Source organism: Patiria miniata, unplaced genomic scaffold (genome assembly GCF_015706575.1).
Source record: "Patiria miniata isolate m_02_andy unplaced genomic scaffold, ASM1570657v1 HiC_scaffold_9, whole genome shotgun sequence".
Lineage (NCBI taxonomy): Eukaryota > Metazoa > Echinodermata > Asteroidea > Valvatida > Asterinidae > Patiria > Patiria miniata.
Window position 1 is genome coordinate 24,037,076 of NW_024037076.1, and position 27,657 is coordinate 24,064,732.

The 27,657-nt window shown below is 38.2% G+C and overlaps 1 protein-coding gene across 1 annotated transcript in view; it reads right to left on the reverse strand.

The window, feature by feature from the left end:
- Positions 1 to 3,237: 3,237 nt before the first annotated feature.
- Positions 3,238 to 27,657, reverse strand: part of LOC119720081 (serine/threonine-protein kinase 32A-like) — a 62,345-nt gene continuing 37,925 nt past the window's right edge. Inside the window, exons 7-12 of the mRNA XM_038189608.1 lie at positions 22,378 to 22,481; positions 20,672 to 20,788; positions 15,380 to 15,505; positions 11,892 to 12,008; positions 9,977 to 10,041; positions 3,238 to 8,561 (exon numbers count right to left, since the gene is read on the reverse strand). Of these exons, the coding sequence (XP_038045536.1) occupies positions 8,279 to 8,561; positions 9,977 to 10,041; positions 11,892 to 12,008; positions 15,380 to 15,505; positions 20,672 to 20,788; positions 22,378 to 22,481 (812 nt within the window). The 3' untranslated portion in view covers positions 3,238 to 8,278. The remainder of the gene's footprint in view (positions 8,562 to 9,976; positions 10,042 to 11,891; positions 12,009 to 15,379; positions 15,506 to 20,671; positions 20,789 to 22,377; positions 22,482 to 27,657) is intronic.

Consider the following 27,657-nt stretch of genomic DNA (forward strand, 5'->3'; position numbering starts at 1 on the left):
CAGAGAATCAATATTGTATTATTTGCAAACTCAAATACATCAATCTACATGTATATAAAGGACAGACATTTGTAATTTTTATCACAAATATTCCACAGACTTTCCCTTCTTAATGTTTTTTTCTGCTATTAAAATTTAGCAAATCCAAGGTGAGTGTATTTGTTCAAAAGGCTGGTTTGTGCAGTTTCAAGCAAATGAAAGGAATTTGTGGACTGCAAAACTCTTTTTAGAATGTTGAAACTGCAAAGTTGTACTAAAATTAAGAAAGGAATTTCATAACTAACCCAAAACTAAAAACTATGTTGTACATGTACATCATATTGCACTGCAACTACAGAACCATTTTTTTTTCTGAAATGTTCAATTATTTTAGTTAACTTACGGTTAGTAAGAATAACATTTATTACTTCGTTTCTACAGGTTTTCACCTGTGCATGTTCAGTGAAATAAACAAAACAAACATCTTAGCAACATTTGGCTGAATTTTAAGATGTATAAGGCAAGTTAGCAGTTCTGATGTGTAGCACTTAAAATCTCACCCTCTACTTATATTTGTGAAGATATAAAAATGGTTAGGTGTTAACAAGAGACTGACATTTATCACAACACACTTACGGGGTCTAAAAAAAACTAAAGCTACAAAACTATAAACAAAACCAAATGCAAAAATATTTGTGATTGTCTGGGTAAGAACCATTTTGCAGACCTAAACGGAAATATCAGGTACAAAACTGGAAAAATAAACACGGTACTGGAAATGTGAAAAACAAATGACACAACATTGGGTGTTAGGATAAATATTTTGGCAACAAAAGTAAACAGTAACTGGGACTTGAGTCATAAACTGCTGATTTGTACTATAAATTAAGTTTCCTTAGACAAAATTTTCTGAGTTGCATTTTTACATCAGTGGTTTGTAGCATCACAGTTTTAGTGTGTAAGCTTTTCAACCTTTTTTATACTTTTTTTTTTTTTTTTTTTTTTTACATATTCACATACTTTGTGTTATTTCGAGACCATTTCTTTTCTGTGCAAATATGGGAACTGTGATAAAATAGTATTGAAAATAGGAACTTGCAGACTTGATTATCATGTTTTATTCATGCACTATTCACAAACCTATCAAATAGCCAAAAAAATTATAATTCAAGAAATATATATTTTGCTTGTTTTTTTTTATCAATTTAAACAAAATTTAAATTCGTCCACTTTTATATTTTTATAGCGAAAGATACACACCACAAACCACTATTTCAACATCTTGATCTTAATCTTACTTCATTTTGGGTATTAGTTTTGTCACTGAGTAGCACTTTACTGATTTGAATATTAAGGCCAATTATTTACCAATTTATATTTTATCTCAACCGGAATTTATTTGAAAATCTCTGCTCTACGCAACTGAATAATGATAAAAAACCACAAAGGCAAAAAAAAAAGTCTCCGGTTTCTGGTATGGAGCTTGCCCAAAATGTGGTGCGGCGACGCGGCTTTTTTTTACCTGATTCTTTTGCTTCAAATGTCGGCTGATGACTGCAAATGGTGCCCGACTAAACTTGGTGCAAATATATGGGAGTCCAGAGAGGCCATATAAAGCTTATTCTCGACCATAACCCAATCTAAAAACACGTTAAAATTGTGCAGCAGCAGGATTCCAGTCAAACCAGTGAGTTTGGCGGTTTTGAGACATCATCTTTCATTGAAAAAAAAAAACTTTTTCAGTTTGCCGACACGCATGGCTACGGCGACGTGCGCGCATACCAGAAACCGGAGACTTTTTTTTTTTGGCCAAAGCTTTCTTTCTTAGATTGCTATATGTCAGGGTTAAATGGATTCGACCCTGTCAAAATGAATGCCAAGTTGAAAAAAATAAAACGCTGAATACATGTTCACGTATCATTTCAGATATGAATGATTTTGGCGCCTTCCGATGTCTGAAATGCAATTGATGTTCCCGAGCAAATATGCAGTCCAGGAAACAAGTAATATGTTTCAGCTGATGTGTCGAGTACTTGCATAATGAGACAAGTGGGACGAAAAATGATCGATAACGAGTTGTGTTATTCAAAAATGAACTGCAAATGTTTGATGTTTCATGAAAATTTTGATGTTCCATGAAAATTTTCATGATAATTTTTAACCATGCTTCATTGCAGATTCCACAGTATCCTTGACCTTTGCTCTGATGAATTAAAAATACAGAATGGCTAACAATTTTTTACTCCTTTGGAAATCCAAAACAAAGTTGCAACAAAAATTCTGCAAAACATCCTGCCGATAAATAAAATGGATTTCATAAAATACATGAAATGGCAATTTTTAAATGTCTTCCTTCACTGCTGTTTAGGCTTTTTGAAAAGGTAGTACATAAATACAGTAAATGCAATATTGTATAGCAATTTAATAATTTATCTACAAATTCTCTTCTGTAAAAAGATGAATGCTTTCATGAACTGAATGTAAAATTAGGTTTCAAGTTAGGTAATAAATTGCTGTACACCTCTAAGCTTTACTTGATATGATGGCCATGATATACTTTCTCCTAAATCCATATCCCCCACCCCAAACAGCCCAAAAATATCCACACAAACAAATGTGTTTTTGTTAAATCAAGTCTAAATGAAGGTCATCTAAAACCAGAGCAATAGTTTTATGTATTACAAAGGATGAATTCTCCATTAAGGTGTCACCTCAACAAAACACCCTCGTTGAAACTTGAAATAGTCCAAAAAGGCTCTTTTGGGGGATCTATTTTGATGACGCCCTGTGACTCTTTTTTTTTTTGAAAACTGATACAGTGAGTTGTCACTTCCCCCCAGTCTACACCTGTGACAGTCACGTTGGTGTGCTATAGGCCTCCTTAAGGCCAAGTCGCGCCCCGCATTTTTGTGTTTCCATCACGTTCATCCGGGAAAGAAATCCAAAACCGACACTAGCAGGTTTTCGGAACTACCCTGAATAATTGGGCTGGTTGGGGCGTCCAGGCCAACCTGACACAAAACGAGCAATGAACTCGTTAACCAAGGCAACACGATTAATCATTAATTATCAGACATTAATCATTCATTCCCCCACTCCAACCAACAGGCTCAGATGTTCGTGACTGTAATATGGGAACCCCTTCCACGACAACAAATGTATTTTGTTTCCGCGACAGAAAAATGAATTTGCGACTGAGAAATGAGTATTTTTTTACTTTCCTTTTGTTCGTTTTTCTGAACGAGGTCAGGTGTGGTATTTATTAACGAGCCGTGACTATGAATGAGGTTAAGAGAGCACTGGGTCGGCTCGGCAAATGGAAGTGACAGGTTTGGGAATACTTGAAATAACATTCACAACAGTCTAAACCCAAATGCCGTTTAGGAATAAGTAGACCATCGAGTGCAATTTATTTCCCAAAACACTGAAATATGAGTGCAGTGCTTTGCTCTTATGTGTCTTCAAGAACATCTGTTACTAGACACAAGAGAGGCCGTTTAATTTCTCACAATCCATGGCCTTAACTGTCCTTACCATTTTCGTCATTAAAAAAAAACCCAAAACCTAAAAAAATAACAAGATTCTGCCGTCAAATATCACACAGAAATACATAAGAACTCTTTTTTAATTCAAAAACACACAGCGAGACATATCCAAAAGGCTTGGGATAGACAGTCACACATAAAAAAATTATCTTGTAAAAAAAAAAACCACGAACATCAGAGTTTCACCTTTTTTCCCTTTTTTCTTAAAATATGTAAAGAACAATTACTTCTTAGCAAGAACATATTTGTACTGATTCAATATTCAAATTTAATAAGATTGTTTTTCAGAAATGGAACAACCATAAACCATTAATTCAAAAGTTTACGATTTAACAACCCCCCCCCCTCCCCAAGAAAAGTGATTATCGGTTATGAATACCCACTTTGAATGATCACTTTTACAAAATGCAAAAACATCCGTATGTTACTTCGAACAATTATTTTTTCAACCATACAAACACACAAACTCTTTTGACTGTTCATTTAATATTCCCACAACTACATATTCATGGTACAGAGAGTATACAGACATTTTCAATAGTCAAAAATATAAATGCAGACAGCATACAAACTGGGTACAAACTGGCAATTTGAAGTTCTACACCAAAACTCCTTGGCAGTTTGTGGGGGTTTTGGGTTTTTAAATCTTGTCAATTGCACAGATTTAGAGTGGACATTTCGACAAGGTGAGGTAGGCTTTCTTCTGAAGCAAGGACTCACACTGGATAAATAGATTTAGCTGGATTTGTTCCGGAAAAAAATTAACCGATAAATTTTGAAATATTTAATGAGGGAAACTGCTGGTCTTATCCAGAGCAGTTTGCATGATAAAGCGCCCGACTTTACTCATTTCTTTTTGTTAATTCACAGTCATTGATCAGAGACTTATCTTTCTACCTAAAGTGGAAAAAACATAAAGGGGAAAAAACAAACAACAAAATAATAACAAAACCCTTAAAAAAACCAAGCTTGTAAGCACACAAACTAGTGCATTAAATCTTTAACAAAATTAATATTTTAACAAACATATCATACTTGTATGTTCTTTCTGACCCTCCCGGTGATAAAGTCAGTTGGAAACAGAATCTGCCTTTGTGATAAAAAGTCTTCAAACAACTGATTCCAAGAAAACACTCTTAAGCCAAATTTTTAATTCACAGATATTCAATATATGGTTAAAACAATTTCCAAACATGCAATTGTGTGTGTTTTCAGCACAATACTTAGATTGTCCTTAAAAATCCCCCCCCCCCATTTGGTATTAAGAAGTAATTTCCCCCTTATTTGCCAAGGGACTTTACAAGTTGAGCTTATGATTTATGCAGCAATTGGAAAGAATGTTGCATCCTGACGCCACTTTTTTTCATCGTCACAGGAGGTCAGTCATAGCAAAAATGTTGAAAAAGCATGAATCTGGCACTGCAAAACATTTCCAATTTTGTTAGAAAATATTGTGCAAATGCACTCGACTCACTCTCCGTAGACTTTGTATACACAACCAAAGCAGTGGTGTCTGGATACGACATTCTTTCCCAGCAGATTCACCAGAGATCACTAGAGGAGGCGTCTGTGCGTGGATCCTATGTGGTTTCGTTTACTCATTAATGTTTCAGTCTCATCGTGGTGCTTTACTGTAGTGGTTTAAAGTGCTGCCCTTACGAGTGGAAAGTGCAGTTCCATGTACTATTAATTGAAAGTGAGATGGCACATTGCACTTTGAAGGACGTTGTACTAAAGTACACCTAACTGCCATTGGAATGCAAATATGTTTAACAAATGCATACATGACCAAGGTGGTTCGGCAAATCAAAAAAAGCGTCAATTGGGAAATTTAATAAATATTTAATTTCTTTTTAATATTAAATTCAATCTAAGAGACGTGAACATTTAAAATCCAATTACGGAGAGGTGTTACCCGATCTATTTATCAGAAAAGATGATTTTGACAGGTTTGAAGTGAGACGGTGGAGTCCAGAATGGCCATCTTTGTCTGGTATCCTGAGAGGAAGGCAGTGTCATAGCAGTGAATGTGGGGCAAAAGTGATAGCACCAGCCTATATGTGCGATGGTATGCTTTTATACGGTGCTTTTATAACATCACTCAGTGGGATTGTAGACAAAAAAATGATGCAATTTAATATGTGATGTCATTTCTATCCTATTCCGTCCCTAAATTTTGTTTAACCGTTAAAAGTTCCCTCTTTTTCAAGAGTCAGCACATTGGCACTACCTTTTCTTCAAGAGAATAGACTTTCTTCAAGAATATATTAATGTATCTTTAACATGATTCTTTGTATATCAATCAAATGAACTTAATAGGTATACATGCACAATTCTGTATGCACCACAATGCGGTATCTAAAAACTGGTTCCTACCTGTCTGCAAATGTATAAATATAATCTGTTCTGCGAAGTCGGCGCCCTCAGAGTTGGCAGACTGCCAGATTGAGCAATGTTCTCCCGAAGAATGATTTACGAAATGTTTGTCGCTGGTTTACTGACAGGCACTCACCATGTGGGACAAAAATATTGATACATTTATTGGAACAGACTGACTAAGGCTTTCATATCTCCAGGCACCGATAAACATTACGGAGGATGGGGGAGGACATGTTTGTTGCTGCTCGTTGCAGCGCGATAATTCTTCGGAACATGCCGAGTTGTGTTCCGGAATGGATTTACAAGTGATGACTGTTTGATGTGGTGGGGCATGGTTGTTAAAATGGCATGCACAGGAACTGCTCCAGGCAGTTTGTTTCGAGTTTGCACGGTCAAGCTTCTTGAAGCAAGCTTGTCACTCCGTTAAGGATCATGATCTTATTTAAACCCACAGTCACATGTACATCTTTATTTTCATTGAATGCTACCTGGTTCCATGGGATCCTACAAAGAGTGACGGAAGTTCAAATCTAATTTTGAAACCTAATCTAAAAAGTGGGATACGGTTTTGCAGATTGACTGTTTGCCATTCCCAATCCCCCCCCCCCAGGATTTGGCCCAGGATTTTAAATTCTTAGCTCCAGTGGTGCACGGGGGGGGGGGGGGGGGGGGGGGGGGGGGGGGGGGGGGGGCTGTCTCGGGGGGCTTCAGCTTCAACACACAATGACTGAAAAGTAAACGTACCGCAGAACCTTCTAGCAAATCTTTAAGGTTCCTTCGTACACTGTAAACAGTCAACATTTTCACATTTTGTCTCGGGGGGCTTCAGCTTCAACACACAATGACTGAAAAGTAAACGTACCGCAGAACCTTCTAGCAAATCTTTAAGGTTCCTTCGTACACTGTAAGCAGTCAACATTTTCACATTTTGAGCTTTCCACAACATACAATACCTAGCCCAATTTGACAGCTAAAACCCCATTCCCTGGACAGCTCCATTATAATTGTCTTTTCATAAAAGAAAAAGCTTTAAAATGCCGCTCCCTTTTTCCCAGACAAGCTTAAGTTCAGCAGTCAACACTAAGTGCTCAATACAGTTTCCATGGAATTTTGCATGTGACTTGTGTGTGTGTGTATCAAAAACAGCATAGCGATCCGCTTAATGGTGCAATCGTTGTGGGAATCATTTGGCAAATCATGCTTGGCCTCGAGGCAGTGAAAATCTAGCTCACAAAATTCCCAGTGGCCCAAAGGGAATGCTACTTATCTTTACTGGCTACTACAATTTACGTTTGTGACAGAGACCTGGGAACTACAGAAATAGGAGAAGCACATCAAACGTACCAGATGAAAAAAAGAAAAAAAGAACAGAAATGATGTATCACAGTGCTTGTTACAAGACATTCAAATAACTTACTTTTACAGATTGCTTCATGAGAACAGCTATATACATTGTGTAGTTTTTATACGTTCGTAATTTACGGTGTACAAATAAATACCTATCTAAATTCTTGTTCTTTACAGAAAAATTGGTTAGAATCCACACAGGGATGGTCAGTGTAAAAACTACACGCACCAAGCAGGAGTCGAACCTGCAAAACACTTGTTGTGGGTCATTAATCAATCAAATCAAATCCAGTTGAGATGATTTGTATCGTGAGTTGAGCACCTTTTTTTGAGTTGAGGTTTCCAAATGGTGGGAGTTGTCACTCAATTTTTGCATATTATTAACAGCGAGTATAGCACTACAAGAGTGACATAAGCACCCAAAGGATCCAGCGACCTTTGCATAATAGGTGTCATGTGGGGGTGGGGAACCTATTTCCCCAGGGTAGGGAGGACCAATAGCTCTCAGATCCGGTTTCAACGGACCTGTGCTGAGCAGAATATGTAGCAAGCCAAATCTTTCTGCGTATCAAACCAGCTAACAGCTAGCCGGAAAAAATTGTTTAAACATCAGATTTTCCGTGCACTTTTACACAAAGCTGCAAGTGTTGCACACGGCTCAAATACTTTCGTTGAAAGCAAGGCAGTGACATTTTGCAGAGGGGAGTGTAAGGGGTCGTGTGCCCCCCACTTTTGAGACTTTTATCCCCTTGCTCGTCCACTTGTAGCTCCACAAAGGCTTATTTACATTCTATCCCCCTTCCTTATACATAAACATTCAACCAGCGCAGTTTTTTTAAAGTCCTGCTCCTCGCATTTCAAAATTGCAAAATTAACAACAGAATCCCCTGTTCCGATCAACGGTGACCATATATACGCACCAGGAATATACCTATACCATAACTGTGGTGAGAAAAACTAATATTAATCAGATATAATTTCATATGTATGTATATATATATATATACAGATATGACAGTCTACATGTGTTACTGCTGAACTGTTGGTAGTTCTGTTTGTTTATTGGAACCTGAAGGCGCCGATGGTTGTTGTTGTTGTTGTTGTTGTTGTTCTTGTGGTTCTTCTAGTTGTTGTTGTTGTTGTTGTTGTTGTTGCTCCTCTTGTTGGTCACATGTGTTTTCGGTGAGGGGTACCGGCGTGTCAATACTCGATGTTGTGATACCGCCTTCCACTTCTTGGTTGGTGTTCCCGTCTTCCATTCTCACTTCTTCTTTCGTTTCACTGCTTTTGGTCGTTTCTTTTTTATTAGGCCTGTTGGAAGAAGAAGGATCCTAAGTTAATATTATGTGATAAGAGTATGGCATATAGATTAGTGTTATAATCCGGTTCGTTAGTAAAAACGTCATCCACGCGCACGCCACCGATTACTAATGCCCATTGGATAAACACTCAAGTTGCGTAAATACAAGTAAATACACAGTCGGGACCAAGGCTTAATGTCTGCTACAACCAGAATTTGTATTAACAGTGTTTGGATTATTGAGAGTGGACTGTTTACAGGTCTATCTGATAAGGCCCCCCAAAAAATTGTTTTACTTGTGATTACTTTGCATTTGAAAATAGGGTAGGTTGGTAGGGAGTTTTTTTTTGGGGGGGGGGCAATTTTTTTTGGTGTACCATCATATGGAGGCGTCTGTGTGTAATCAAGGGTAAAAGGTAAAAATTGATGGTTTGGGGTGTTTTTGTTCTCATTTTCCCATAAAGAAATTAGGGTAGGGGCTGTCAGAATAGGGTAGGTAGGGAAACCGGACGCAGAAGTATTATTTTTTTGGCCTTATTATATTCTTAGTCATGTTATGTTGTGTATAAACGCAACTCCATGCATTGCATGTAATCCTCCTTTGATTACCATGCAAGGTCACATATCATACGGCACCAGACAATACCGCAACATCCAATCCTAATGGCAGCAACATATATCACATTAATGACTCCGCAAGGTCGACATCAAAATGACGTGCATGACAGTCCAAACCCATTACAAGACCATCTTGGCAAATTGGCAGGATTACAAGATGATTTGAAACTGGTTCGCAACCTTGGATTGAGGACGTGCAGACAACAGAGTAGAATTTGGGACTTAGTCTATATTTTGACGGAAACTGGGTAGCTTAAGGCATGGGCCATTGTGTACTGCACATATGCTGTCTATCGACTCCTCTGTATTACTTCCAATGAGATGTATTAGGCCAGAACAATTGTGCCTTTAAAGTAACCAGGATTTTTTTTCCGGGCAAATTGCCGACCTCAAACCTGCTTTTGCTGCATTTGGTCAAAAATTTCAAATGTACATTTGAAAATCAGAATAGGCTCCCCTATGCAAGCTTGTTATGTGTTATTGGTTGATTAAAACAATAAGACAGGTTAATTAAACAGAATACTGTTAAAGCTACTTTAATTATAAATAAACAACATTAAAAAAATGTTGTTTTTGTACCTACCTGGATAATTGTTTAAGGGCGTAAACGTAAACACACAATCTTTTGCCCTCGTTCAATTGTTACATCGTAGTCTTTTACCAATTGTGCCATGCGAATGTTTGATAAAATCTATTAAAATCTTGGAAGTACTGTTTGAAAACCTTTATCTTCTGGCATAGGGAAGGGTTTTCTGAGGGCCAATTTGGGATATCTTCTGGTATATTGATTTTTTAGAAAGAGGCTTACTTTTCTCGGTTGTACACTTTGAATTCTGCATTCAGGCTGTCCAATTGGGCTTGCATTTCCTCATCCTAAAACACAAGATAAACAAAAATTTCAAAAGTGTTAGTACGAAAGAAGAGTTTGGATAAACAGCACGGTGGCATTGTCACATAACATGCAGAGTTGCCACACATTCTTAAAAAATAACTGCATGCGAACGAAACTTATAACGACGTGAGGATTACCTACAGCCGATGGGTTCTAGATTTAGTCGGGCTGGCTTGAATGCAGTCCTTATTAGCGGTCATTTTATACTTTTTTGTACATGCTCATGAGTCCTTTAAGTTTATTAAAAATACACTGTATATCCTAAAAGACATTTCAGTCTGTTATGCAAGTTTCAGTTTTCCCCAATTTATTTCATAAATTTTCATCTTTGTACGAGTACACCGAGTTCCACTAGTCCACATGTATTTTAGATTTTTCGGAAGTGAGCGGTCAATTTTTGGCACGATATTTTTCTTTCACGTCAGGCGATTTGTCAGTTTTCATAAATTGAGATGCTAGAAACAATGCTACAAAGGCTTTTTTCGAGATTGATTTTCTTGAGAAATCAATGTACCAAAACAAAAAAAAAGTGCAAATTTTAGAAATTTACACGATAATATTCCTATATTCAAGGGTTCTGGAAGCGCACCACTAGGGGTGAACTTCAGCCTCTATTCCCACAATTTTCTCATTATGCCAGACAAAGCCTTTCTCCGTCGATGCTGTCAGAATCATACCTGTCCGCCCACACTCTGACTGTCTCAGCCCCGTGGCAAAGCAGCCATTAAATCTTTGCCAAACATCCCATTAGGATGGGCCACAAATTTCACCCAGGATCCCCTGTGGAGTATCCTCAGTCCCCCCTAAGGAAGGACCTACTATTATGGAACGACCGACACCTAGCATTAGCCGAGCACGCCAGCGCACGAGCGAGCACTCTAAAGCCACGATGATTTTGACAGGATACGTTACATTAATCCAAGATTGCTATCTGCGCGCCGATAATGCGCTCCACTGCAGGGTTTCGTAAGAACGGTTATGACATTACAGCTTGTAATCCACATGGGCCTATCAGGCGCAGGGAGGGAAAAAAAATTTCACAGAGTTTTGCCGGGGAAAAAATAATCCAGGAATTTTTTGTCCTTGGGAAATTTGAAAAGGTGAAGGATGTATAGACACTATCTCAGACTACATGTAGGTAGCACTTTTTAAAGCAAAAACTTGTTTGTACAACATCATCTACATGTGTACATGATTTGCACATTTTTGCGACAATTTCAACTGCAAACTTTACATCACAATTCCAATATACAAAAGTGGCTTTTCTTTATAATTTCTCACTTTTTTCACATTTTTACTTTTTTGGGGTTCATAGGGTACGTGTACATCAAAAGTGCGGTTTTCCAGCATTTTTACCTTTTCACCAACCACCACATTAAATGTCATCAGTAGATGAAGATTTTTTTTAAAAGGCTTTCACGCAGAAACATGTTAACGTTCACCATTTGAAGGTTTTAGGCAGATTAAATCACAAATAAACGATTCAAGCAAAAAAAAACACCCATAATTCAAACGACCAAATCTTTTTGCTGAAACTATTAAAAAACAGCCAATTTTATAACTGGGAAGATAAATGTGATGTGATCAAGCTAAATGAGTCATTTGTCGAGAACTTTCATTTGGAGATACAGGCCAAAAGAGGGCCACTTCATCACATCACTTCATCACATCTCTTGGTGTTCCGACTTCCATAATTTTTTTTACTAAAGATGGTACCAGCATGCGGTTTTCACAGCAGTAATCTGAGATGAGATTTTGCTCAAAAACAATTGACCATGGTCGACAAACGACTCTTTTAGCTTGATCGCATCACAATGTGGAAATGACTTACGATATCCTTTCCCTTGGAGCTCTGCTTTGCGAGGCGTTTCTTCTTCTTATGCAAAGGCTTGGCTTCAATTATCATCTCCTCCAGTTCAAAGGTCGGGTCACAGTTCAAATGATCTTTCTGAAGAGATCAAAGAGGAAAAGACGAGCGGCAATTTACAGAAATGATCTCAAAGCAATCGTCAACTCAATTTTTTAATCTGTGATTGAACACACATGGGCAAACCTCTCCCTCAGTAATTTTCAATCGCAATCACATAAATCTATCATCTATGTCTTTCTTAAATCAGTGATGCACTTGTTTACATTTGTACTTTGTTTGCAAGTGAACTTTGCCACGTACGTAAAAAGCCACTTCTCTGTGCAATGCATTTTAAATGCAAGACGAGTGTTGGAATGAAGTCCCCCTCATTCGAGCACTTTGGACCGCCTTGCTTCTGAGCACGTGTACTTGTAACTAACAAATCTTAATTCAAATGGCCGATTCCAGCTCGCCTTCCGTTCGCGACCGGCCACTCAAGCCCGATATCGAATTCAAGGGAAGTGACTCTCTGGGGGGGTTAATTTGGCCGAGTGCAAAGTGCAAAGATTGACTTAAACAGAGAGGAAGACATTCTAGACTTCGGGATAAGAAAAGTTTCAATATTTGCACATACTAGACGACAGCTAGGCCTTGGGGCTGAAGAATCATACTTTCATATTCTGTTTGACGTTCAGCGCACACACTTTTTATCCTTCATTATATGCAATTCGACTCGAAACATGATTGTGTTTCCCCGACAGCGCCAGGAAACTAATATTGACTGACATTTCAAAGTTTGGAAAAGAATGGATTCGGCACGTCGGAAACAAAAAGAAGCAGACGGGGACCGACTTATTGTTTTCAAGGGACAGAAGTGAAAACATCCGGTTCGGACTGCCAGGCGTATTAGAGCGATTATTTCTCACACAGTCAGGATAGTGTTTCATCCCTCGGGGAAGGTGGGGTGTTTTAAGACGCGATGCAAGGTGTTGAACATGTTGTGGAGAATCCAAAACAGAACACCAATCAGTCTTTAACTATTCCAAGACACAGCTCCAGGTCATAACTCAAAAGAAAAATCATGTTATGTCCTCTTTTTTTTTTAGTGGTTGGGGAAGGCAAGGGAAAGCAACAATCATCAGGAAAAAGTAAATTTCAAGACAAAAAAAAGAAAAAAAGAAAAGAATTGGTCAAGTAAACAATAACAGATGATTCTGGATAATTTTTGGTCAAAGAAACAAAGATCTTGCATGGGTAAATTTGGATTTGAAGGGGGGGGGGGGGAGGGGGCAGGGGACGGCATGGGATGTTAATCCAACAGACACGAGTCACCCATAATCCCTTGCAACTCAACACAGGATAAAGCTGTTCCTAAAAGCCCAGTGACGATGATAAAAAAAACCCACAGATTTTAATCTGGACACAGGACTCTGTGTCTGTAAATGTCAGTTGTTGCCGCGCAGTACGTTTGATTTAAAGCGAGTGCTTCAGCCGTCGCTTGTTTGGCTGTTTTCTTAGTGTGTGTTACGATCACGTCTGCCCCAGAAAGTGAAATACATAACAGGCCAACTAAATAATACATGTTGTAGCATACATGTGTATTGTAAAAGCATAAGCCCTTTTCTTCCTCTAGACATGTGCAAAACTGTGCAATCATTAACTTTAAAAGAGCAACCAATCTACAAGGACTTACTGTAAATGGGAATAGAAAAAAACAATTTATCTTGTTAAATTTTTCTTTCAACTGACATTTGACCTTTTTATCAACTGTCATTTGACCAAAATAAACAAAAACCAGAAAGATTAAATTCATGTACATGTATGAATCAAATGCACACTCAGTAAAATGCTAGCCTAAATCACAAACCCTTTCTAATATTAACATGATAAACAAATTAAATCACTTTTTTTATCTCATAAATTTTGTAAGCAAAGTTAGGGATGGCATATTCTCAGATTTTTTTTCTATAATACTAATGCAAGATTTCTTTTTCTCATATCACAAAGGAAATGTTTTGTGTTTAAGTCAGGGAGCTCCAATTTGTCGCAGATCCTCGCGGAAATGCTTGCTTTAAAATTTCATCAGCTAAAAGCATCCGTCATTGTCAATTTGTGCCCAGATTGGGGATCTGACTTGCATTTACCTGATTATCTTTTTTTCCGTCTTTTTTAATGGATGTTTAAGTGGCTTCTGTTATCCACTTAGAGCACAAAGAGATTGCTGTGAAATCTTTTTAAAAATTATTTATTTGTCATTTAGAAATTATTACATGTAATGGTAAAAAAATTGACAATGTCGGACCCAATGGGAATAAGCCTCTGTAAGTGGCATTTTGGGCTATCCCAGACGTAATCAACTGATCTTTGTTTCCTAATGTACGTTGTTGTTGATTTCATCTGAACCAAATCACACAAATCAAGTCAAATGTAACATTTTTGATGGGGTTAAGCTCAACCATCTTTAAGTTGGTCCAAGCCTAGCAAGCCATACGGTGATTGTGCTTAAGCACTGAGTCTGTGGAACAAGCTTTAATTCAGCTTAATTGAGAATTATTTATGAATTGGGAATTTTTAAATTACAGCTGAAGACATTTCTTTTTTAAAAGGCATTTTTCTTCACTACTTTTTAATTAACTGGTTTACTTTTAATGTGGTTTTGATGCTTTGTAAAGCGTTTTGAGATTTTAATGTAAAATGCGTTATCAAGAATAAACTATTATTAAAAGATTATGAGAAAAATATAGCTTTTGATGGTCACTACAAATTGAGCCGTTGCACGGTGCGCCCTCACTATGGGCAGTTTGTGTTATTTAAATACAGTAACAATGAAAGTACAATGAATCTACTCATGCGTATCACAGGGGAACAACGACCTACCCTCAGATGTGATGTCAGACGCAAAGGGTCTACTGAATTTTTTTTTTTTTTTTAAAGCTTTTGAAAAAACCTTTGACCCCAAACTAAAATATTATTAAGATTCAGGGTGATTGTCTTTGCAAATGCATCCAGTGTTTGAAATTTGTAAGTATTTTGCTTTCAACATAAAATAAATCAGGTCTTTTTTCATATTGAGAGCTCATTTTGCAAAGCTTAATGGAGAAGGTAAAAAAAAAAAAAAAAAGAAGTCCACTGCAAAAAATCCTTTCAGAAAGAATTAATAATGCTTACCCAGGACTCAGACTAACAGAAATTTACAGACTTTTAAGAGGACAGATTAAAAATCCCAGAGTATCTATACAAAGTTAATTTAGCGAAAGGTCACTGTTTACATGTATAAACTACGAATATCGTTGTTTCTAAGCGTTCTTTGAAAAGAAGACGTGCAAGAACCCTGACACACATATCAACCCTGTAGATTGTACTAAGCAGTCGTAATACCATGAAGAAAAAAAAATACCACGGTGACCGAACAAGTACCTAGTTAAGTGACAGCCGAGGAACGATAAGATGTACTCAAAATAAACACCTACGGGCGGAACGAAGGAAGGCTTGATTTTCATGTTGAGTATAGCGTCCCAATCCGCGTCCGACATGAAGGGGTGTTTGCAGATGGCCGCGAGGGAGGGCAACCTCTGCTGGGGGTCCAAGGCCAGGAGCTGAAAGAAGAAGAAGAAGACGACAAAAAGAGGGATAAACTAGAGGTCTGTCATCTCTTAAGACAATTTTCAGGAATCGGTCACGGGTGAAGAAAAAAAAAAACAGCCCTCGTCAGAAATGCGTAATGATGAATGACAAAGCCTGGAGCCCATTTCATATCTTGTTGTGATGATAGAAGATGTGATTAAAAGCAATCGGGGACCATCAGTGAGAGAGCCCGACTATGCTGACAGCTTCTTGTTTGTATTAGGCCTGACGATCCCCTGACAATGCTTTCTTTAAAAAAAAAAAGGGCGAAAGCTGTCAAGAGAAAATCTGGGGATGTTAAAAGCTGTTTTTCTTTGGAACTGCCCTCACTAGATGCAGCAAAACATTTTATTGGAGCAAACATTTTTTTCGTCATGGGAGATTTACGTTAAACAATTTCTTTCAAATTCTTATTTCTGCTTGATTTCCTTTCATTCTTGAATCAATATTAATTTTTTCCAAGGTATACCCGTGTATCACAAATTCTGTGGCTACAAAGGCGATATTTCCATACAAAATCCACAACTTTACAACAAAAAATGACTGGTCCGTTTCTTGCATTTCTTTAAAAAATTTCCTCAAAACAAAACCTCCGAAAAGACAATTTTTTTAACAAATAAACTCCAGTAAAATCAATTTGGTTGGCACAGAGATCCGTCTTATTCGACAAAAGCCCAAAACTGTCAAGCAAAATTGATCAATAAAAGCCGATACGCTGCCTTTTGTTCCCATGCGTGTTCAGAAAAAGTCTAATTTTTCAGCCTGAAAGCAATCAAACCTTCCCACAATAATGATAAAAAGCAATATGACATGCTCATCACCAGAATCAAAGTCCAGTATTGGTCTGACGCTGGGAAATAATAATAATATCTCGAAAATGAAACCAACATTTTGATGGTATTGAAACTGTACCAACACTGCTGCTTTTGTTTATAACAAATTAAAGCAGTTTATGTGTGCAGACAGATTGATTCCTGTATTCGTATGTATATTTTTAAGCTACATGCACAATAAATGTTAACAAAACCAGCAGGAATAGGCACTTCATGTACATGCATGTAAATGTAAGACTCGTGTGCTTCATTGTTTATTAACATTAAACATGACACACAAAAAAGCACCGTCGAAATATCAATATTACTTGATTTATATTCCCTATTATTTTGATATCGATATCGCCGATAGCAATTTTTAAAATCATATTGAAATATCGAAATTTTCAATACTGAGGAATAATATCAAAAATATCGAAAATGCGTCAGATTATCGTCAAAATAAATCTTCAGTTTGTGCTTTTACTTTGTGTTTATCGTTTGCTGTATAATGAAATAAAACTCGGCGGCAACTTGTGCTTGTGACTCGAATAAAAACATCGCGAAATGCCAAGCGGCGTCGCTTTGTGCTCTGCGTTCGCTGGAATTCGCTGTCTCCCCCAATGTGTAAAACCTCAATAGAAACCGCCCATTCTGGACAAGCCGTCAAAGCTGAGAGTTGTTTTAAAAGTTTGAGCAATATGCTCCAGAGAAAGCCATGAAAAAATGGAACTTAAATTTTTTTTTTTTATAAATCAAAACACATCTTTATGGTCTTTAACTTTTACATGGGATAATCGATATATCGAATATTCTCGATATTGGATTTTGGATATATCGATTATTGAAAAGTCCGATATTGATGGTGCTTACACACAAAACAAGGTCCTCGGGTTTCCGACAATATATTTATCCGAAGTCTGTCATTTAGATGGGATGTGCCGACCTTAATACCATGTACACAGTTCCCACACAAGCATGTAAGATCGTCGCACATATGTACATGTTACCACCCAATGACATGTGAACACAGTGTGAAATTTCAGTCCCTGACGAAGTCTTCCTGTAATGCAATCACTATGGTTGAACGCCAGGCTAACTACATTCACGGCAGCTCAGAAACCTTGGGACTAGCAACCAGCCGAAACAGACTTCTGACATGTACGCTGGCGAAGAATATGTTTATTTTGATTAAAACAGACATATCTTGGATATATTTAGCGAATAGCGATCCAGTAGGCGGATTTTTTCCACTACCATGACTACTCGCCTCTCCGCAAGCTGGTTATTTTGAGACAAGCTCAAACCCCGACAAGGCTAAAATCAGAATTTTCTTTTTTAAATAGTGTGCAATTTCCTCCCTTTTTTTCCCTAACTCTCTAATATAAAACTTATTTCCGTTAAAAAAAGAAGTTTTTATTGAAATTTAGTGACACAATATTCTACTGTTTTTCATTAAAAGTCTGAGTTGATATCCGGGAATCTCTATTCAGTCAATTCTGAATCAGGAGGAAAAATATTTTTTTGAAATCTTTGTGAAATACTACCAGATTACAATTTAATTCAGAGTTTAGGCCCCCTCCCCCCCAAAAATGGTCGGTCTGTGGTCAGCACGCGCGTTGATTTTGATCGTGCGTGTCATTTTTTTTCCTCCAAAAATTGTCCGCGCTAGCTACAACAGCGCCCTTTATTGCTGCACTGCCTCAAATGTTCGTGGGCAGCTCGTACCCAGTGATAGATCCGGTACGAGGTTGATGTTGAACTAATGATAGGAGACCATGGGTACGAAGTTGCTGCCAGCTGATCAACAAGAATGGTGGCTAGTCAACTACATATGTATCAACATGATGACATGCGATGTGGGCAATTGTGATTGTGAATTGAAGCGTGTCTAAATACATGAAATATGCCACTTATTTCCGTGTCCGTTGTTTGTGGAGTGAAAATTCTTAGATCATTCGGTATTGTGTCATGTGACAGCTGTACAATCCAAGCACGAAAAAAACCCCCAAAAAGCCACCAAAAACACACACACACACAAAAAAACCGCATCGCCGCAGCAATTCCAGATCTTTGGTCTGACCAGAGACCTACTATTTTTTTTTTTTGGCCATATATTAGCTTTTTATTTTTATTTTGACAAGAAACGTTTCAATTCAACACGTTTCAACAAAGGATTTCAAACAGCGATGTTCCTTTCAAACATGTACAAAGTCAGGAACAAATCTTTTCAACCAGTTAAAGCATTGTTAGCTCTAACAAAACACTGAAACATGCCTCGTTTGATAGCCCTGGCTTTCAGACTTCAGAGGTCTAATGTAACAAGCAAAACACGGAACAGTCTTTACTAAAACATCACTGTGCATCTACAATTACTGTAATTGTATAACTGTCACAGGAACAGAAAGTCCATGTACATGTAGCACAGACTGATCATATTACATGTACATGTGTCTTTTGAAAGACTCAGCCAACAATGATACATGTACACGACTGGATACATGTATAATGATCGGCACCTGTGGGATTTAATTTGTCTGAGTAGGTGGGGCTTTGTCAGAGTAGGTGGGGTTCAATTGATGTACATGTACATGTACATGGGCTTACATGTGCCTTACATCTGGGTGGGGCTTCGACTGAGTGGTAAGAGCTAAATATTTGTGGGTGGGGCTTAATTTATGTAGATTGGGCTAACCTTACATGTATGTGGGTGATGCTTTGTCTGAGGGGGTAGGGCTAAATATTTGTGGGTAGGGCATAATTTACATGTATACATGCAGATGGGAATTTGTGTAAGGGGGCAGGGCTAACTACTTGTGGGTGGGGTTTAATTTATATAGATTGGGCTTACCTTACATGTATATGGGTGGGGATTTCTCTGAGGGGGCAGGGCTAAACGTTTTGTGGGTGGGGCTTAGTTTATGTAGATGGAGCTTAATTTATGTGGGTGGGGCTGACATTTATGACAAACCATGGTCTTGGGTCATCACACTTTTGTTTAACAACAGTCTTAAGCAAACACGGCAAAGCAATCAATTAAAAGTTGTCTTATATTTTTTTTCCCAGGTAAGAGTCATTTATAAGTCACCCTGCACATGGAGAGCTGCCGTAGGGCCCAGTCGTGTGTTGACACTCTGGGTAGCCGATGAGCAACGAAGCCCGCCCTACACGGAAGAAACATTGCAGCGTCCGGGGCCCATCGCCCTGCCAACTCATTAGTGCGGCTATTTCGATTCGGGAGGGTGAGTGTGGCTACTTGGCCTGTAATCGAGGTCCTCTTGACTCCAGTACATGCCTAGGAGCGCATCCAATCTACATATGGTCGGGGTAAGTCACCGCACGAGTCTCCAGGTCGGAGCCACGGTGAACCGCGTGATCAGGTCGGGATTAATTGTCGCTATATATTTTTTTTCACGGTCTCGGTACGGGACTAACGACAGGTGAACGGGTAATTACCTCGCATCTGCTAGGATCATGGCTTAAAGGGGTGACGCCGGTGTGCAAGTCCCATGGGTGGGGTATCAGAAAACAACGACTAAGCAGCCAACATCTGAACAGGTGTTTTTTTAAGCCGGCAATTTTGTAGGAGGATGGGGCTCAAATTATCTTATGGACGGAGACCAATTTCGGAGATCCAAAGTCAGGAATCGTAGACGATTTAAAAAAAATCCTTGATAATTTACAAAAATTGTACATGTAGTGTGTACATGTATCTGCTATTGGTTAATTTCTCAGTTATCGTGTTCTCAGAAAATTTGTTCATTACACCTGTAAAATATACAGAATTTAATTGTTTTTAATAGGGTTTTTGATAATGGTTACTAACTTCTCTCCATGTATGATGACAGGAAAACACCTAAAACGCAACATCCATTTCCATTTTCATGATTTTAGCTACTTTTGTCTGTTGCCACAAATGGAGGGTTAAATATGATAAAATAATGGATTCTTTAACAATTCTCAGATGTAAAATTACATTTTAGCACCTCATACCGGCATAATAATAATAAAAATCAGGAATATCTCCATGCAGTCATTGACAAAGTTATCTCAATACCATCAGATCCATTCAAATGTACTTTACAAATGTTAACTACATCTGCTGCAAAAAAGCATTTCCCTGTTTGATCACAAAAATCAAATTTTGTCTCAAATTTCTGATAGCGCAGTATCATTGACATTTCTGACAAGTATTAAACACAAAGGTAGCTGAACTCGGCCTCTGTGCGGAGCTGAATTAAGATGCACCTTCCTCGCTTGGAGGAAATGATATAATAGACTCTCACCCCCAGGGGGGTGGGGGAAGGGGGAGGGGTGTAGACTCACCTGCCTAATAAGGTCAGAGAGGGCAGGGTTCCATGACGACGGATAATGAGGATGCGTTGCCTGGTACAAGTGCATGATGTCCCCTATCGATGAGTTTGAATGGATGTCGTACGGTCTCTGCATGAAAACCACAGACAAAAAAACAACAAAGATGCAAATCAATCAGGTCTGGCACTCGTCTCGATTGATTCGGGACACCGGTGATTTATGCAAGGTACCGGGCGATACGGCAGGCTTGTGGGCACCCACTCGCCGGCTAAAAGCGATCAAGTGCACTAAAGGGGAAACTAAATCGTTGGAATATAAAACCGCCTCTGATATGCCTTGCGTGGGGTACTTGTTATTCTACACTGGGTTGAGTTGGTCGGACTATATACATAGGGAACTTGATGAATGTGGGAGAGTTTGGACAACAGAGCAGTTTTTGTGGGCTGTGAAAAGGACAGTCAACAGCCTGTATACATTCTGTGTTCCACAGCAACATGAGCAATGGATAATTTTAGCATCGTAATCGCGTCAACTTCATTTTTTTTTCTTGTGGATTTAGGAAGGTTTTAGGCCAAGAAGGCCTACATCTTAGCATGATACTTGTTTGACTTCACAGATGGTGCACTTTGTTGAAACTTAAAATGAATTGCTTTAAAAAAATGTTTTAGTGAATTACAAAATATAATTCAACAAAATCCCCCCCCCCCTTCTTTTCTGTCCCACCTGCATTCGTGTTTGATGTCAATTGTATGAAACTGCAACTATCCAGACTGTGGCAGATTACTTAATGGGCAAAGCGGGGTACATTTTAATGGCAAAACAAAAGTCAAAGTGGTAATTCTCTTAAAAAATTGTCATTTGAAGATTTGAAAAAGGAGAAATGTGTTGCATGCCCTTTACAGAACTTGCCTTACACATTTCCAGACGACGTTACACAATTCAAGCAGTTGGCAGCTTGGGTAAAAAAACCTAGGCCTCTTCAAGGAAAGAAAAACATCTTCCACACTTGAAAAGACAAAGTAGAATTTGTCTGTGTCCCTATAGTCAACCGTGTAAAACATTCGGCCCCTAACTCCACACTTTTCGCAGGACTAGGAAAACAGCAGCTTGTTATTGCAGTATCTAGTTATCTTGGGTTTTCGCTGATTGGTTCTTTCATGCATTTTGACTATAGACGCGTCAGTGTGTTTGAGACGCTTTAGTTTATGGGTTCACTCCAGGTTATATACGGCAATGAGCAGGCTAACATTGATGCATGTACTTGACTAGGTTCCGGACTTCTCAGCTGAAGTCACCGTAGGATAGGATAATCAGCGCAACGCTCACTAGAACTAATCCTTTAATCCAATTTAACAAGGAAATAAAGGTCTGAAATTGAATACTTTTCATACACATGTTTTTCACAATGTAAGAAAAAAAATCGTTCATAAGAATGAGGAAACAACAAATTAATTTTTTCCTTTTCATTTGTTGAAAGTCTTCATTCATATTCTGACGTGCACAATATCTAGCAACAAGAAAAATTAGTGAACCAGGAAAAATGGAAATTGAACAGGTATACTTCCATGTTTCTTGCTTATACTGAGGAACGGCTTAAATACCAGACAGTCGCTATAAAATAGGATTCTTTAAGAGAAAAACTAGAGTACATAGTACAAATTTGGAATTTAGATCTGAGAAAAATTTGAATAAAAAATGTGAGAATATTGCTTTCTGACCTTTCCTCTAAGCATCTCGTAGGCACAGACGCCCAGTGACCACCAATCTACAGGAAACGAGTAGCCCTTAGAATCTGCTGACGCTGTGTGGAGAATCTCAGGTGCTGGAGAGAGAAAGGAATGAGAAAGAATCATCATTGATGAAGTGACACAATCTGACACTGCGTACAAGTACAGGATATCTTGCCGTCTTTCCTGCTCAAGTGAAAGGAATTTGTGGGGGAACTTCACAGTTAAAATAATAGGAGGTTAAACTTTACCAGTTGTATTTAACCCTAACCTTCCCAAATCCTCCAAAATCTTCATTGCAAAATGGAGGATTTTGCAGGATTGAGGCTATATGGTAAAAGTGTGTGGCGGATTTCAGAGGATGCACTGTGTCAAGGTCTTGGGCTGGACCTTGTGTTGTTTATGCTCAGCCGTGTATACATTTATTCCTATTATTATACTTGAAATCCTCCACACTGCTCCAGGATGTCAATGGCTCTTCTTTAACATATTGGCAGTGATTGCTGGAGGATTTTGCAGGATTGAGGCAGTGGTCGCCCCTCCAAGGAACACATTCAAGAAATAACGGAGGATTTTCCATGATTGAGGCTGCATGCTATTTTTACATGGAGGCAGTTGGAGGATTTTGCAGGATTGAGTTATACATGTACATTGTAGCAAAAATGCCTAGAGAGTTTGGGTAAATGTAAAATATAAATAGACATACAAAAACAACTCTTGATCTTGGTGTAAAAATAGACTTCATGGTGTTCATCATTAACTGGTAAAAACTAAAGTTTAGCAAAGATGGATATTTTGATTTTCTTTGGAGGTAACGATTTTGCTGATTCCAAGTTGTTAGGAAGCTAAATACTTCCTTCCTATGGGGAATCAGCGCAATTAGTGGTTTGTTTTTAAGGTAGTTCATCGAATTTTGTCCGTTCTTGATGACTTCCCGCGATGCCATCCTGACTTCCTGCAATTAAGGGCCCTCCAAGATGACTCAGCGATCAGTTCCGTGCCGTTTTCGCGCAACGCTACATTATAAGCCAAGCATCTTTAGTCTGATTGCAGCGCACATCTCCCCCCTCCCCTCCCATCCCAAAAAAATAATAATACTAGAAAATGACATTTGAATGTCAAACGAGGTTGACTTTAATATCCCCAATGACGTTGGATTGGCGCAGTGCGTCTCCAGTCCGTACGTGGACATGACTGCACTTCCTGAGAACCAAGCCAAATTCAACCGTCTCCATCACAAAGGCAGCTTTTTCCCACTTTTTTTTCAATGAGAATCATATTATTTCCTGTCCTGCCTTTGACAAGAAATCCTGATTGTCTGCTCGTTGTTTTTCACAGACTCCTCAAAATTTTCGATTGTGGTTTCAGACAATACCGAGAACAATTGCCAGACTGAGAGAAATAATAGAACTCTGTTTAATTGAATAACAGTTGAGTTCTTAACATTTCAGAGCCACAACACAGCCCATTGTGACAACACACAGAGATTTAAAAAAAACATTTCTTAAGAAATACATCAGTTATCATCGAATCCAATTCAAGGTTAGGTTCACATGTAAGTACATGAAGTACATGCATGGAAGATTAAAAGACATCAAAGATGTACACTATGCAGTGGACGTAACTGAACCCTCATGTACATGTACACACATCCACATACCAGTACATGTATGTACATGTACATCCCGTGTAAAGGGAATAGGTATGGTGTACATGTAAAATGCACATGTACAACATATATTTTAAAAAATATTTTATCAATCCAAAAAAAAATTGAATATGCACATTGAACATCGGAGCAATTACGGTATAATTTATACAATTGCATGAACCGTTTCAAGTGCCTGCACATTGCTGTTCCTTTTTACACATGGATGGCTAATTTGTTTCGTTTCTCACTGTCAAATTGTCCAATTCTATGGCAGTTTGCATAGAATGTGTCTATTTTCAGTGCCAGTTCTGGCTATACATGTACATGCATCACAATGATTGATTAAACATGTCAAACAGTACTTGCTTTTATGAAAATGGTCAAGAGTTTGTTTAAAAATTAATCTGAAGATTCTGGGCAGTGAATATAAAACCCTTCTCCATGATGGATTTGGATTTGGTTAAACCATAGCTCCATGGTTAAACTGTCACCGTTTTCGCCAAATGATAAAAAGCATATTAGTGAAGGAAAGGAGACCTATCACTTTGTGAAACTTGGATGAAATATGTGATTTGTGATCCAAAAGCAGTGTTGAATCTGCAAGATACAAGTACTGGTAGGCTGCTTGGTTACAAGTACATTTACGTGTTCAAATACATATTTTTTTCAAGCTGAAATTATGATTCGAATTAAAGCTATGCAAATTCCACGTTCAGTTAAAATTTAGAACCCTAAAAGCAATGAGCTACATGGCTTCATTGGCTGTCCCAATGATTAGATTTTACCAATTTAATTTGTAGTATATGTTGTTGATGTAAACGATGTACATTGTAGCTGTTCACATGCAATTATAGGCCTACATTTTGGGTCCACTGTTTTTCTGTCCTTGTTACATCTGACGTCTAAGATTTTGTAATTCTGATGCACTCCTTAATGTAGTCGTCGTCCAAGAGTGATTATGAATAACAAACCACCCACATGTATCGTACCCATCCAATAAAAAAATCATTTCAAATCAATCTAAATGATCCTTGAATGGCAAATTACAATGCACCACGGTAAGTTCGGTAACAGGGACAGGAAAAATTCCACACTTTGGAACCCAAATGTATAGAGTGACCCATTTGCATAGGCTTTCTAATTAAAAAAAAACACCCTATTTTTACTTAATACTTAAAACAGACCAATTAGCACAAGCCTACAGTCAGGCCCGTCGCCAAGGGGGGGGGGGGGGGGGGGCTGGTGGGCCCGGCCCCCCTTGGCGAGCAATTGGCCCCCCTCCGCCAACGGCAAAAGCCATACATGTGTATTTTTATGATAGTGGGCCCCTCTAGTTGGTACTATGCTCCCCCCTGACGCTCAGGGCTGGCAACGGACCTGCCTACAGTACAGGTACATTTGTAATTCAGCCACATATGATTTAGGATGACTAATCATCCACCTTTTAGAAAATTGGTAAGAAATATTGATTTCAATCAAGTTACACAATGTTCATGTATATTATTTGTTGTAAAATGCATGGGAATATGGACACAAAAATTTATGACCCAATTATCGCAACGCACTTGTTAGCCAAAGGGCAAACACATGGGCCAAAGTAACATCTCTCTGATGATGAATGCAACGCTATGCAAGCACATTAATCAATAACCAGATAAACGCAGTTTTGTTGATGGTTGCTTGTACATGTACAAATATTTTTGCAAATGTTCTTTTTTTGGGGGGGGGGGGAGAAGTGAGTTTGATTTTTAAGAAAGTAATGGTTCGTGCTAAACATGACAATACTGATGATGAATAATAGGATACTGATGACGCTCGGATTATAACAAAAATATTTGGAGACAAGAATTTTGATTAAAAAAAATTGAAAATACCAAATTGATAATGATCATAAAAATACTCATATGAAAAAAAAAAGTAATTTACAAAGATATAAATAACTTAAACTTAAAACTTATGATCACAATGATGATGATGATGATGACGATATTTGTGATTACAAAATCGGTGTAAGCCATCTTAATGACTTCTTATCATGTATTTTTCATCAGCAGTTTTTGATCCGCGGCTTTCATGATGACGAGATACCCTACACGGGCAGGGCATGCTCACATTGTACACTTGTGTTTATGGAAAGGGTCCCAATCTGTGAGCAATCTTGCATCTTATGGCGTTTTGTTCAGGCAAGCAGAGAAAACACTGAGGCAATTTTGCAAAGGAATAGAAAGCGATTCACTAATCTTTACATAATAGTGAATTTTACAGACTTTAAAATCTCTGTTCGATTTGGAATAAGTTTGTGTTTTACTTTGATGGGTTTTTTTTTTATGGGTGCAGCACTGATTAAAGATTTTTAATCATTACACAGAAGTAATTTTATCAAATACCGAAACAAACTGAAGAAAGAAAATGTCCTTTACTCAAATTTGGCTCATTTTTGAGTGCGTGTTTAAAATTTGCCATCAGCACATACCTACATGTACATGTACATGATCTGCATCAAACAGTCACCAAAAAAATGAAAATAGCAGTTGATTTGCATTTTTCAGCATCACGGCAAATTGCTCCCAAGCGATGGACGTCATCAATCTGATATTTGGGACGTTAAGTGACTTAGACGTCAAGAAAAAAAAAAAAAAAAACTGGGGTGGGGGTATCTTGACGTATTGATCGCATTATCAACTTTGGCAGAAGAACTTTTTGTACGGGTGACCGGGAATCCTGTCTGAAAGGGAGAAGGATTCGGTGGGAGAGATAGAGAGGAAGGCTGGAGAGATGATGCCTCGAGGGCAAACCTGAAAGATGATGACGCGATCTTAAGGCTAGATTTCACAGAGCTAAAAAGGATGACGGTTGATTCCTTGTCCTGAATCAGGTCCTCATATTCTTAGAGTTGGGGGGGGGGGGGTCGAGATGTTGTCAAGTATGACATTTGACGATGGGAAAATTGCTCGAGAACCCCAAGTCATGATGACCATGATCCCATTAACAGAGCATGAAAGTAAGAATGATCAGCGCTGATGGGGAAGGGAAGTTAAACATTTTATCTCATTACGAGCTCTCATTTTGGATTTAGGGCGCAGAATGATGAATGCCTCGCTAATCCAATCACAGGAAGCAATTGTGTTTTGAGGACACCACATGAAAGAGAAAAATTGAAGCTGTGTAAGATTTCCAGTGTGATTCAGTTTGTAATTCATTTCTGGGAAAAAAAGGGGAAAAAATTGGCTTATCTGAGAAAAAGTTATAAGCCTCCTGAATGGTGGGATTTTTTTATCAAATGTAATGCACCTGAAAAATTGTCCAAGAAGCATGTCATTTTCAACCAGACGAACCAGAATATTTGAGACAACAAAAATTGTTTTTTTTTTTTTTACAAATATCAATGTTTGTACACTGAAGGTTACACGTATGTGTCAAAATGTGATTTTGTTTTCTTTTCATATTTTCAACCACAAACTGTAGACAATTTTAAATGATGCAACATTTTTTTTTTTGCTTCAATTTTCTTTTTTTTGTCCAGGGGAGGGTTGAGGCAAGGCTTGGGTCCCACAGCACTTTGCTTTCACGAAAGGGTGAGAAATTTGCCAATTTTCATCTAGTCATTCCAAGAGCACATG